The sequence below is a fragment of the Dipodomys ordii genome, unplaced genomic scaffold, assembly GCF_000151885.1.
Source record: "Dipodomys ordii isolate 6190 unplaced genomic scaffold, Dord_2.0 Scaffold68, whole genome shotgun sequence".
In the NCBI taxonomy this organism is placed as follows: Eukaryota; Metazoa; Chordata; class Mammalia; order Rodentia; family Heteromyidae; genus Dipodomys; species Dipodomys ordii.
Genome location: NW_012267284.1, coordinates 4857855 through 4870101, shown reverse-complemented (window position 1 = coordinate 4870101; position 12247 = coordinate 4857855). Strand labels below are relative to the sequence as shown.

Sequence of the window (12247 nt, the reverse complement as noted above, 5' to 3'; positions counted from 1 at the left end):
TTTCAACCATGATCCTCAGATCTCAGCCTCCTGAGTAGCTAGGATTACAGGCATGAGCCTGTAATCACCTGGCTTGCATGAGACTTCTTATCTCCAATACACCACCAGAAAACGGGAAGTGGTGCTGTGGCTCAAGCAGTAGTGCACGCTAGCCTTGATCTGAAGAGCAATAGAACAGGACTAGAGTTAAAGCCCCATGACCGACAAAAATAAATAAATAAATAAAACAGTAGCTGCCATGAACCTTAGGCTATTAACACTCTTTGGGCCAACATTGAATTTATGAGACTGAATGTGATTGTGCCAATCTCCCAGTAACAATGTTCTTTGCCTCCTTTTAGACTGGATCAGTCTTAGAGATGGGCCTATCACCATATCTGACTCTTCTGATGAAGAAGGGATTCCAATGCTGGTCACCCCCGCTCCTCAGCAGCATGAAGAGGAGGACCTCGACGATGATATCATCCTGACAGAAGTAAGTTTTGTTATATTTTCCATAACATTTCTAAAACAGCTCCAAGTTCTCTTTATCCTGCCTCCCTGACAGCTTAACCTCCACAGACATAAGTCATTCAGTCTAACCACAGAACCTCCCTGATGCCAGTGAGTATAGCTAGCAATCTCCTATTCCCTTTTCCCAAAATGAGGTGGTTAGCATTGCCTGCAGAGTGTATCAGAACTTGCCTGCTATCTAGCTTCTTATACATAACGTAATTTGGAATTAGAAATGTCTACTTGTTCATCAAAAATTTTTCATTCTATGACACATTGCCATCCCTCAGTTATAAAAGAAGGGTCAGACATACCCTTATTGTATTCTTTTCAAATGAGACATCCATTTCAGTTTTTTTAAATTCATATGATTGTAATCTGTATAGAAACGGAAGCAGTACTAACAAAGCTACAGTTCCTCTTTACTAGTACTTTGTTCCCAAGGAATTGTTGTCAGTAGTCTAATGTGTCCTCCCAGCTCTTTTCTATTGAGTTTACATAGGTATGTTTCTATAGATTATATCCTTTGGAAATGGTTGTGTTTGTCTTTTACATTTTTGTTTTATAAATAGAGTCATTCTGTATATGTATTGTTCTACAACTTGGTTTTCACCTAATGGCATTTTCTTGGTAAACTTTCCATAAAAAACCCCTAGAACATTGAGCTGCAGTCTCTTAGGGACATGTTTGAAATTGTTTCTAGTTTTATTTATTTATTTACTTACTTATTGCCAATCATGGGGCCTGAACTCTGGGCCTGGGCACTGTCCCTCAGCTCCTCAGCTCAAGGCTAGTGCTCTATCACTTGATCCACAGCACCGCTTCTCGCTTTTTCTGCTTATGTGGTGCTGAGGAATGGAACCCAGCCCTTGCATGCATGCAAGGCAAGCACTTTCCCACTGAGCCATCTTCCAAGCTCCTGTTTTTTGTTTTTATTGGTGATAGTGCTGAGGAGTTGTGTGTTTTTTGGTGGGGGGGTTCTTTGTTTTTTAATAGTACCAACAGTGCAGCAGTGAATTTTCTTTTTACTTTTTTTTGGGGGGGGGGTCGGTCGTGGGGCCTGAACTACTCTGGGCCTGGGCGCTGTTCCTCAGCTCTTCAGCTCAAGGCTAGAGCTCTACCACTTGAGCCACAGCGCCACTTCCGGCTTTTTTTTTTCTGCTTATGTGGTACTGAGGAATCAAACCCAGGGCCTCAAGCATGCAAGGCAAGCGCTCTACCACTGAGCCACCTTCCCAGCCCTCTCTTTACTTTTTACTTTAGTTATGCCAAATTGCTCTCCTTAATAGTAGCAGTAATGAAAAGAAGTTCCTTGTCTTTATTTTCTTTTGGTGGGATCAAGGGGAGAGGAACTGCCTTGCTTTAGTTTTAATTTTGCTGATTACTTTAGAGATTTAGATTTTTTTGTTATTGTTAACTAATACACAATACATTTATTAATGATACCCATTATTATGTAATGATTGATATATATTTATGCATGAAATGTTTCAGTAGAGTTAAACTTACCTATTTCCCTAAATATCATTTCTTAGTGGTGAAAGCTTTCAAAATTCTTTTTCTTGCCAAGTGCTCATAGCTCATGCCTGTAATCCTAGTTACTCAGGAGGCTGAACTCTGAGGATCGCAGTTCAAACCCAGCCTGGGCAGAAAAGTCTGTAAGATTCTTATCTCCAATTAACTACTAGAAAACCAGAAGTGGTGCTGTGGCTGAAGTGGTAGAGGTGCTAGTCTTGAACTTAAGAGCTCAGGGACAGGGTCCAGGCCCAGAGTTTAAGTCCCACAACAAACAAACAAAAAATTTCTTTTTCTTTTTCTTTTCTTGGGAGGCAGAGGATTTGAACTTAGGACCTAAATGCTGTCCCTGAGCTCTTTTGCTCAAAGCTAGCGTTCTTTGAGCCTCAGCTCCACTTTGGCGATTTTCTGGTGGTTAGTTGGAGATTAAAAGTCTCACAGACATTCCTGGCAAGGCACCTTTGAACCACAATCCTCAGATCTCAGCCTCCTGAGTAGCTAGCATGAGCCACCAGCATCTAGCTCAAAATTCTTTCTTCCAGTTTTTTGAAATGTGAAGTATGTAATAGTTATCTCATCAGTATCTAGTACCCCCAGAACTTGTTGCTCCTATCAACTTTCCTAGTTTTCTACTTTTTTTCTGACTTCTTGCTCGTATCATATTCTTGTCACATTTGTACATTTCCTTTTCTTCTTTGTTCTTTCATTAGTTCTTCTGCCACTAATTTTATTTTAATCGTCTCAGATATTAAATTAGAATTCACGTTGTAACGCAAGCTTCTATCCATGAATAGCTACATTGATTTTTTAATAGATGACATAGCATGATCAAATTTCAGTGTTAATGCAAAGAGCACGTTTTATTAAGGGGAAGGATGTTTTGGGTTTTGTTTTGCTTCCTGTCCTATTGGAAGCTCAGTTTAAGTATATAAGGAGTCACAGACATAGGAAAGAAATTTAGTCATTATTATTAAATTTTCCTTTTTCCTTAGAGAAATAGACCTCAGGCATCCCGATCCAATCTCATCAAACCAGCTGCCCAGTGGCAAGATCTGAAAATACTGAGAGAAGAGAGGCCTAAAAAATCTAGAACAGCATGTGAATCAGATAACAGCTATTTTTCATTATGTAACAACTCATTGTTTAATTCTGGGACACAGGATGATTCTGAAGATGACTATGGTGAATTTCTGGATCTTGAGCCTCCTGAAGTCTCCAAATTTACCAAGTCAAATGGCCACAGAGAAAGAGAACCCAAACCTGGACCAAGTCATAACCAAGTAGCAAACGATATCATCAACCCCAGATCAAAGCAAAAAGTCATTATATTGGAAGAAAGTAGCCTTCATTTCCCTAAGGATGATCATTTGGAAATTCAGAATCAGTCATCTGATGACTCAGAGTCAGAGTTCTTACCAAATTTGGGAGAGTCAGCTGCCTCAGTAGACGATCAGGCCATCGAAGACTACTGGATAGGCCATCCTTACTTTCAAGCTCTTAACCAACCCCCCCTGGAGATAACAAACCAGGTTGTCCCACAGGATCGGCACCCTAAAACAGAGCTGGGTCCCTTGTTTCAGCATGAACTCCCAGAGCCAGCTTTTCCAAGGCCAGTTTTTCCAAGACCAGAGCCCCAACAGGACAGCATTCCAGGCCCTGATTCTCCTCAGCCTGCCCATCCTCTTGAAGGGCTGGAAGACCAACAGTTAGCAATTGACAATGAAGAACCAGGACCAGCATTCCCTCTACAAGAATCTCAGGAGGCCAATTTGGAAAACCTCTGGGGGCAAGAACCTGTTGAAGTTGATCAAGAACTCATTGCACTACTAGTGAAAGAAACAGTAAGTTTTATTTATTTTTATTATGATTTAGATAATTATAGGCACTATTGTGATTTTTTTCCTTTTCAAAAATAAGAAGTTTGTTTTTCCTAAGAAATATATATTTAGATGAATAGAATAAAAGAAGAGAAACCAAAAGGGAAATGGAATCAGGATTCCTCAATCTGTATCCTCTGGAAAGTCCCCTGGGTACTAAGCTACACATCATGTCACTGAAATCACTACAAACCCCAAAATTTTCTCAAAGGCTTTGAGTTCTTTCCAAATTCAAAACATAAAAGCAGGTTTATTAAGTGTGACCTAGACCTGTGCTGTCAATTGTGGCAGCCAGTATCCCCTGTGGGTATTTACATTTAAATGTCTGACAAAATCACAAAATTCTGTTTCCAGCCTATCAGTCACACTTTAGTGTCAGTACACACATGTGGCTAACAAGCACAGAATAGAGCACTTCCATCAACACAAATTTCTGTTGGATAGCTGCTGTGAGGAGTGAAGCAGGCCACAATGTCCAAAGTAATTGTGATCTGCCTTTCAAGAAATCTGTTTTACGGGCTGGGAAGGTAGCTCAGTGGTAGAGCACTTGCCTTGCATGCATGAGGCCCTGGGTTCAGTTCCTCAGCACCACATAAGCAAAAAAGAAAAAAGCCGGAAGTGGCGCTCTGGCTCAAGTGGTAGAGTGCTAGCCTTGAGCTGAAGAGCTGAGGGACAGTGCCCAGGGCCAGAGTTCAGGCCCCACGACTGGACCCCCCCCAAAAAAAAAATCTGTTTTACTAACCAACTAGGAAAAGATATTTACCAGCAATATATCTGACAAAGGCCTAATATCCAATATATACAAGATGCTCAAGAAATTAAGTCCCAGATCTAATAAACCAATCACTAAATGGGCAAGGGAACTAAGGAGAGACCTCTCAGAAGAAGAGATAAGAGGGCTGGGAAGGTGGCTCAGTGGTAGAGTGCTTGCCTTGCATGCCTGAGGCCCTGGGTTCGATTCCTCAGCACCACATAAGCAAAAAAAAGAAAAAAGCCGGAAGTGGCGCTGTGGCTCAAGTGGTAGAGTGCTAGCCTTGAGCTGAAGAGCTAAGGGACAGCGCCCAGGCCCAGAGTTCAGGCCCCACGACCGGACCGGAAAAAAAAGAAGAGATAAGAATGGCAAAGAAACACATGAGGAAATGCTCATCATCCCTGGCTGTAAATGCAAATCAAAACAACTCTTGAGATTCCATCCTACCCCAGTAAGATTGGCCAGCATTGTGAATTCAAACAACAAATGTTGGTGGGGATGTGGGGGAAAAAGGAGCCCTACTGCACTGCTAATGGGAATGTAAACTAGTACAAACACTCTGGATAGCAATCTGCAGGTTCCTCAAAAAACTATATATAAATCTTCCCTACAACCCAGCCATACTACTCCTAGGCATCTACCCTGAACATCATGAGACAGGTTATGATAAGGACACCTTAACATCCATCTTCATTGCTGCCCTATTCACAACAGCCAAGATACGGAAACAGCCTGGATACCCCACAATAGATGAGTAGATCCCAAAAATGTGATACCTATCCACAATGGAATTGTACACATAGCCATTAGAGAGAATAATGTAATTTGCAAGAAAATGGATGGAACTAGAACAAATCATGTTAGGTGAGTTAAACCAATATCAGGGAGGTAAACACCACATGTTCGGGTTGGGAAGGTGGCTGGTAGAACTCTTGCCTTGCATACATGAGGCCCTGGGTTTGATTCCTCAGCACCACATAAGCAAAAAAAGAAAAAAGCTGGAAGTGGTGCTGTGGCTCAAGTGATAGAGTGCTAGCCTTGAGCTGAAGAGCTGAGGGACAGCTCCCAGGCCCAGAGTTCAGGCCCCACGACCAGACCCCCCAAAAACAAAAAAAAAAAAACAGCACATGTTCTCTTTGATATGGGGAAGTTAGATCTAAAATCCAGTGGGATGTGACAAATTACACAGGACTCTAGATACACACAGTGAGACCAAAAGAGGATACTCATAGGAGAGAAACACAAGGTGCAATGCCTAAGTGCCTCTGCATATTTATATAAAATAATATGAATACTGAAACAAACTCCAAGATATGGAAACAAAAGACTTTAAAAAATTTAGTCTTTGAGCTGGCGCCGGTGGCTCACGCGTATAATCCTAGCTACTTAGGAGGCTGAGATCTGAGGATCGCAGTTCAAAGCCAGCCCGGGCAGGAAAGTTCGTGAGACTCTTCTCTCCAATAAACCACTAGAAAAAAACTGGAAGTGGTGCTGTGGCTCAAGCAGTAGAGCGCTCACCTTGAGCTGAAGAGCACAAGGACAACACCCAAGCCCAGAGTTCAAGCCCCATGACAAAAAAAAAAAAAAATTTAGTCTTTGGGCTGGGAAGGTGGCTCAGTGGTAGAGTGCTTGCCTTGCATGCCTGAGCTTTGCATGCCCTGGGTTCGATTCCTCAGCACCACATAGGAAAAAAGAAAAAAGCCAGAAGTGGCGCTGTGGCTCAAGTGGTAGAGTGCTAGCCTTGAGCTGAAGAGCTGAGGGACAGAGCCCAGGCCCAGAGTTCAGGCCCCACAACCGGACCCCCCAAAAAAAAATTTAGTCTTTGATGATTCTGTCTTCTTTACCTTATGTTGTATTCACATGTAAATCTTCCGGAGGGTTGAGGGAACACACAGAACTCAAGGGATAAAGGGTGAAAAAGCAGTAATGGAACTCATTGGACATTGATCAAAGTGAACTATACAACTCACGAATGGAGGTAGATGGGAGGGACTGGAAGAGAATGAGGGAACAGAAGACAATATACAAAAGGAAATGAACTTATTACCTGACATATAATTTTAATCCCTCTGTATATCACCTCTATAATAACAAGTGGCTCAAATGTGGTCGGACATTAACCTTGAGCAAAAGAACTCAGGGACAATACCCAGACCCTGAGTTCAAGCCTCACAACCAACAAAAAGGAGAAAAAAAAGGTAGAAGGTACATTATATGATATGTTCACCTTGTACCTTTTGATTTTTGTTTATGTGCAATACCTATTAAAAACTAAAAAAACAAAATCTATTTTAAAAAATGGTGCTGTGATTCAAGTGGTAGAGTGCTTGCCTTGAGCTTAAGAGCTCAGGGATAGCACCCAGGCCAGAGTTCAAGCCCCACGGCTGACAGAAGAAAAAAAATCTGTTTTAACTCTGCTTCACCCAGGTTTATTCATCTGGCACAGTAAGTTCTGAGCTTTCCGAGAAGCAAGCAGGGAATTGCACCTCATCTGTCTACACAGAGGTGCTCAGTATTTGTTGAAAGCATGCAAAATGGGTATATAGAATGTGACCAAAGGCCAGATGACCTCTAGGATCTTTCCAGTCTTTACCTTCTGTATAGACTGAATCTGGAGTCTAGACACAGCTACTTTATAGCCTTTTGCAGTCTTTATGTACTTTTCCATTTGAATTCTCATTGTAAAAGGAGAATGATGTATGATGTTATATCTTCCTAGGAAGCAAGATTTCCAGATGTAGCAAATGGGTATATTGAAGAGATAATTCATTCGAAAAATTACTATGATTTAAATGTGTAAGTATCCTATGCTTTTTAAATTTTGTCATTTTAACCATTTTTATTAGTACATGGTTCAAAGCACATTCACATGATTGTGCAGCCATCCCCACCATCCATCTCAGACTAAAACTCTGTCCCCATTAAATACTAAGTTCCCATTCTCTACTCTCCCAGCCCCTGGAACCCACTATTTTTTCTGTCTCAATTTGACTGTTCTAGGTATCTGACGTAAGTGGAATCATATAGCATTTGTCCTTTTCTGACTGGCTTGTTTCACATAGCACCATGTCCTAATAATGATACTGTTAGTCCTAGAGTTAGTTATGTGTAAATCTCTTTTGGTTCTAAAGGAATCATTTGTTACTATGGAATTAAGATGCTTAGTTGTTTTTGCCCTTCAGTACTGCCTGTGTTTAGTCAAGATGTTGAAAACATTTTCTTGCCATAATTTTAACAGAAAGTGTTCTTTACCTACCCTGCCTGTATAAATGTAATAAATATTTTTAACATACAAATATCCTAAAGAATAAAAATGAAAAATTAGCCAAGCGGGAGCCTAGGCAGAAGAATCAGGAGTTCAAGGCCAGTCTGGGTTATATATTGAGCTAGCCTAGGTTATACATTGAGACCCTCTCAAACAAAAACAAAATAAGAAAACTCAGAGTTAATGTAGCGTTGTGGGGTTTTTTGCTTGTTTTGTTTTAATGCCCATACTCGGGTTTGAGCTCAGGGCCTATGTACTGTCCTTGAGCTTTTTTTTGCTCAAGGCTAGAACTCTACCACTTGAGCCACAGCTCTGCTTGCAGGTAGTTAATTTGAGATAAGAGTTTCACAGACTTGGGCTGGGAAGGTGGCTCAGTGGTAGAGTTGCATGCCTGAGCTTTGCATGCCCTGGGTTCGATTCCTCAGCACCACATAGGAAAAAAGAAAAAAGCTGGAAGTGGCGCTGTGGCTCAAGTGGTAGAGCGCTATCTTGAGCTGAAGAGCTGAGGGACAGTGCCCAAGCCCACAGTTCAGGCCCCACGACCGGACCCAAAATAAATAAATAAGTAAAAGAGTTTCACAGACTTTTTTGCCCAAGCCAACTTTAAGCCACAGCCTCCTGAGTAGCTAGGATTACAGGTGTAAGTCTCAGGCATCTTGCAAGAATAGCTACTTTTGAATTCTCTAGTTCAAAAGTTTAACCAGTAGTAATGTCAGTGATTCCCTTGCATGAACAACCAACAAATAGATAAACTTTCATCAGCATGTTCATTGCTACTTAAACTATCAAACAAAAATTGATTGTTTGGTTTTGTTTTTTCTTCTGTTTTTGTTTTATTTGAGACAGTCTCACTGTGTAACCCAGCCAGACCTCAAACTCGAAATCTTCTAGCCTTTGCCTCCCAAGTGCTGGGATTAGAAGAGGGCACTACCACTCCCAGTGCATCCTTAATGGACTAGTTGTCCTGTGTATCTAGGGACTTTATTTTCAAAACAGTGCATTTGAATCAGTGGGCAGTTTTGGGATTTGAAAGCAGTTCAAAAGTAACACTATGTGTTTTTGCAGACTTTGCAATTTTCTTCTGGAAAATCCAGATTATCCAAAGAGAGAAGATAGAATCATTATCAACCCCAGCAGTAGTCTGCTCGCCAGCCAAGATGATATAAAGGCAAGTGTCCTGTATGGGTTTGCCATCTGTACCTGGAACTGCTCTGCCTTTTTCGTCATCTTTATCAAAGGAAGTGCATAGTTAGGATATGATTTTAAAGACTAGAAAGGAAAATGAGATTTCAGAATGTAGTGTTTCAATGGAATCCCTCTCCCTATACCTCTTTGAACTCTAGATTTGACTCAGAGGAGTCTTGTTTCACTGTTACTCTTTTCCCTTGCCCACAAGTAAGTCTCGGCTTAGATCCAACAAAGCTGGTTCCTAAAGTGGAACAGAATTGTCCATGATTCTTTGTCTCAGAACTATCCTTAACATTTTATTATGAAATTTTCAAACATACACAAAAATGAATTTTTTACATTAACCACCTTTATACCTACCACTCATGCTAATAAAAAATACATAAATTTCACTTTATCACACCTCTGTTGTCTGTCTTCCCAGCAGCACATCTTTGTATTTCATTTCATTATAATGTTTTTCATGGTAAATTGCAAAAGCATTTGTATACCTCCATGTAAATACATCAGTGTGCAAATCAGTACCAGGAGTTTAATGTCTACTTAAAGTAATTTTGTCTTGGTATAAGATTTGCATAGAATGCTTATGCCTGTTTAACCAAGTCCATGTCAAATGTGAAGTCTGGTTCTTTAGACCTTTGATCATTGTCTTCATTTGTGATGTAAACTAGCATGCAGTATGCTGTGCAGTAGGGATGGTTCTGACCTATGATATTAAGGTCTAGCACTTGATCCTCCTATTCCCCACAGATTGTTTTAACTTTCTCTGTTATATGTTCTGGGGAGGAGAAAGTTTGTATTTATATTTTGAAGAAAATGGCTGAAAGTTTGAGTTCAGGACCCAGTAACTCTAACTAGTAAAACTAGTCTATAGACTCCAGACAGGTAGTTTATCCTCTGTGACCACCATTTCTTTGTCTGTGTTACAGAATTACAGAGTAATTACAGAGAATTACAGAGTAATTCTGAGATGAAACAAAATTATTATTTTCTGTAATATTTAATTTTGAAAATGATTCTTCCTGGGTGCATGGACTGTCATGGGGACATGAACTATTGGCCTCTTTGTGCTTCTCTCATTCTAGCTGCCTAAGGTAGACTTCTTTGACTTCTCCACGTTGACTCCTCTTGACCAGCGCTGCTTCATCCAGGCTGCTGACCTCCTGATGGCTGATTTCAAGATGCTCAGCAGTCAAGACATCAAGTGGGCCCTGCATGAGCTCAAAGGACACTATGCAATAACCCGAAAGGTGCACTCTGGTCTTTCCATTGGGTCACACCTCTTCTTTCTGGGATAACAGTGAAGATTGGGACCATTTTGTGATAGCAAAGAGCTAAGAAGTTTGTCAGGGTAAAGATAAACAGACAAATATGTTTGCTGGTCAGATAGAACCAAATGAGTAAAAATTCTACATTAAAGCCAGCTGCCAGTATCTCACACATGTAATCCCAGTAATTCAAGAGATTTGAGAATTGAGCTTCCTTAGCCAGCCCTGGCAGGAAAGTCTGTGAGACTCTTATCTCTAGTTAGCAAAAAGCTGGAACTGGGGGGTGTGGTTTGAGTGGTAGAGTGCCAGCTTTGAATGGAAGAAAGTAAGGGATAGTGTCATGGACCTGAGTTCAAACCCCACTATTAGCACTAAAACAAAAATTGCATTAGAATCAAGGAAGTTCCAATTTGATCATAAGACCTTTGGAGTGGTAAGCTGTATTGTGGAATGCAAGATGACTAGAGTCTGAAAGATGTCTCAATCCTGCTCCTCCCTGACTTGCTTTAATTTGGGACAGTGACATACCATGCCCTAGGTAGTTTAGTTTTCTGTTACCTGAGGGAAAGTGTGTAAGGAGACAGAAATACAATTGTGCCCCAGTGAGGATGCTTTACCAGAAGAAAATAGTCCCCTCCTGAAAGCTCCTATGCTTTCCCTAAAGGTTTCAGGGAAGATAGCATGTGAAGGCCCGGGTTCTGGTGCTTAGGCAGGTATTGCGGTTAGTGGATTGCAGAGACATACATGTTTAAACAAGGCTGTCTGTGCAGCTCCTGCTAATTGTGACTCAGCTTGGACAGTATGAGTAGTGATATTTGCTCACACCTCCTGCTCCCTCTGTTGCCTTCAACTCTTCCTACTGCTCAAGTGGTTCTGATGCTCAGCTAACACTGTTATTTTTCCCAGATGACAAGTGTAGAGTTATTTTAATGATTAAAATGTGCACCAGGTATTTTAAGTGAGGATATTTCAAGTGAGGCCCAGGTGAAGGTGGCTTGTGCTGAGCCTAGGCCAAGCCCCTTCTTTCAGATTGCTGATTGAGGCAATTGTCAGAAAATTCCTAATGGATTAATTTGGGGTAAAATCACTCTGAAGGAATAATTCTATGTCTTTTTTTTTTTTTTTTTTTGGGTCGTGGGGTTTGAACGCTGGGCCTGGGCTCTGTCCCTCAGCCTTCAGCTCAAGGCGAGCGCTCTACCACTTGAGCTACAGCGCCACTTCCGGTTTTCTGGTGGTTTATTGGAGATAGGAGTCTCACGGTCTCTCCTGCCCAGGCTGGCTTTGAACCGCGATCCTCAGATCTCAGCCTCCTGAGTAGCTAGGATTACAGGCGTGAGCCACCAGCGCCCGGCTAATAATTCTATGTCTTACTCTTATTCTTCATTCTATATAATAGAGAATGTCTGTACTTTCTTTAAAAAGTGGAATATCCCCCAAAGTAATGACTACAAAACAGAAAGGGCTCTTTGGTGTCTAGTGTTTATATTCTGCCTTGTCCTTCACTGCCCTGGGATTTTATTTATACTTTTTCTGAGCTCCAGAAGGGCTCAAATGAAAAATAAGGGGCAGAGGTTAGCATCATAGCTAAGTGATAGATCATGTGCTTAGCATGTAGGAGGCTCTCAGTTCCATCTCCAGCATCCCAACCCCTCACTCCCAGAGATCAGCATCCTTGTCCTGGGAAGGTGGGAGGGACTGCATGGCAAGTCTGGTCATTCCACAGCCTCTTCACTTGAGAGGTTGTAGGGTTTTGTGGCTCATCTTGAGTCCATTGTGGTCCTGAGGCAGCTTAAAGATGGGGATTTTAATCTAAATGATCTCCTGAGCTCTTTTCTGCAGCTTTACCTATGTGATTTTTAATAACTTTTTTTTTTTTTTTTGTCGGTCGTGG

At 41.3% G+C, this 12247-nt stretch overlaps 1 protein-coding gene across 1 annotated transcript in view; it reads left to right on the top strand.

The window, feature by feature from the left end:
• The first annotated feature begins 345 nt into the window (after nt 1-345).
• Nucleotides 346-12247, top strand: part of Rnf216 (ring finger protein 216) — a 102389-nt gene continuing 90487 nt past the window's right edge. The window contains exons 1-5 of the mRNA XM_013023539.1: nt 346-475; nt 3000-3848; nt 7355-7431; nt 8966-9068; nt 10174-10338. Coding sequence (XP_012878993.1) covers nt 407-475; nt 3000-3848; nt 7355-7431; nt 8966-9068; nt 10174-10338 — 1263 coding nt within the window. The 5' untranslated portion in view covers nt 346-406. The remainder of the gene's footprint in view (nt 476-2999; nt 3849-7354; nt 7432-8965; nt 9069-10173; nt 10339-12247) is intronic.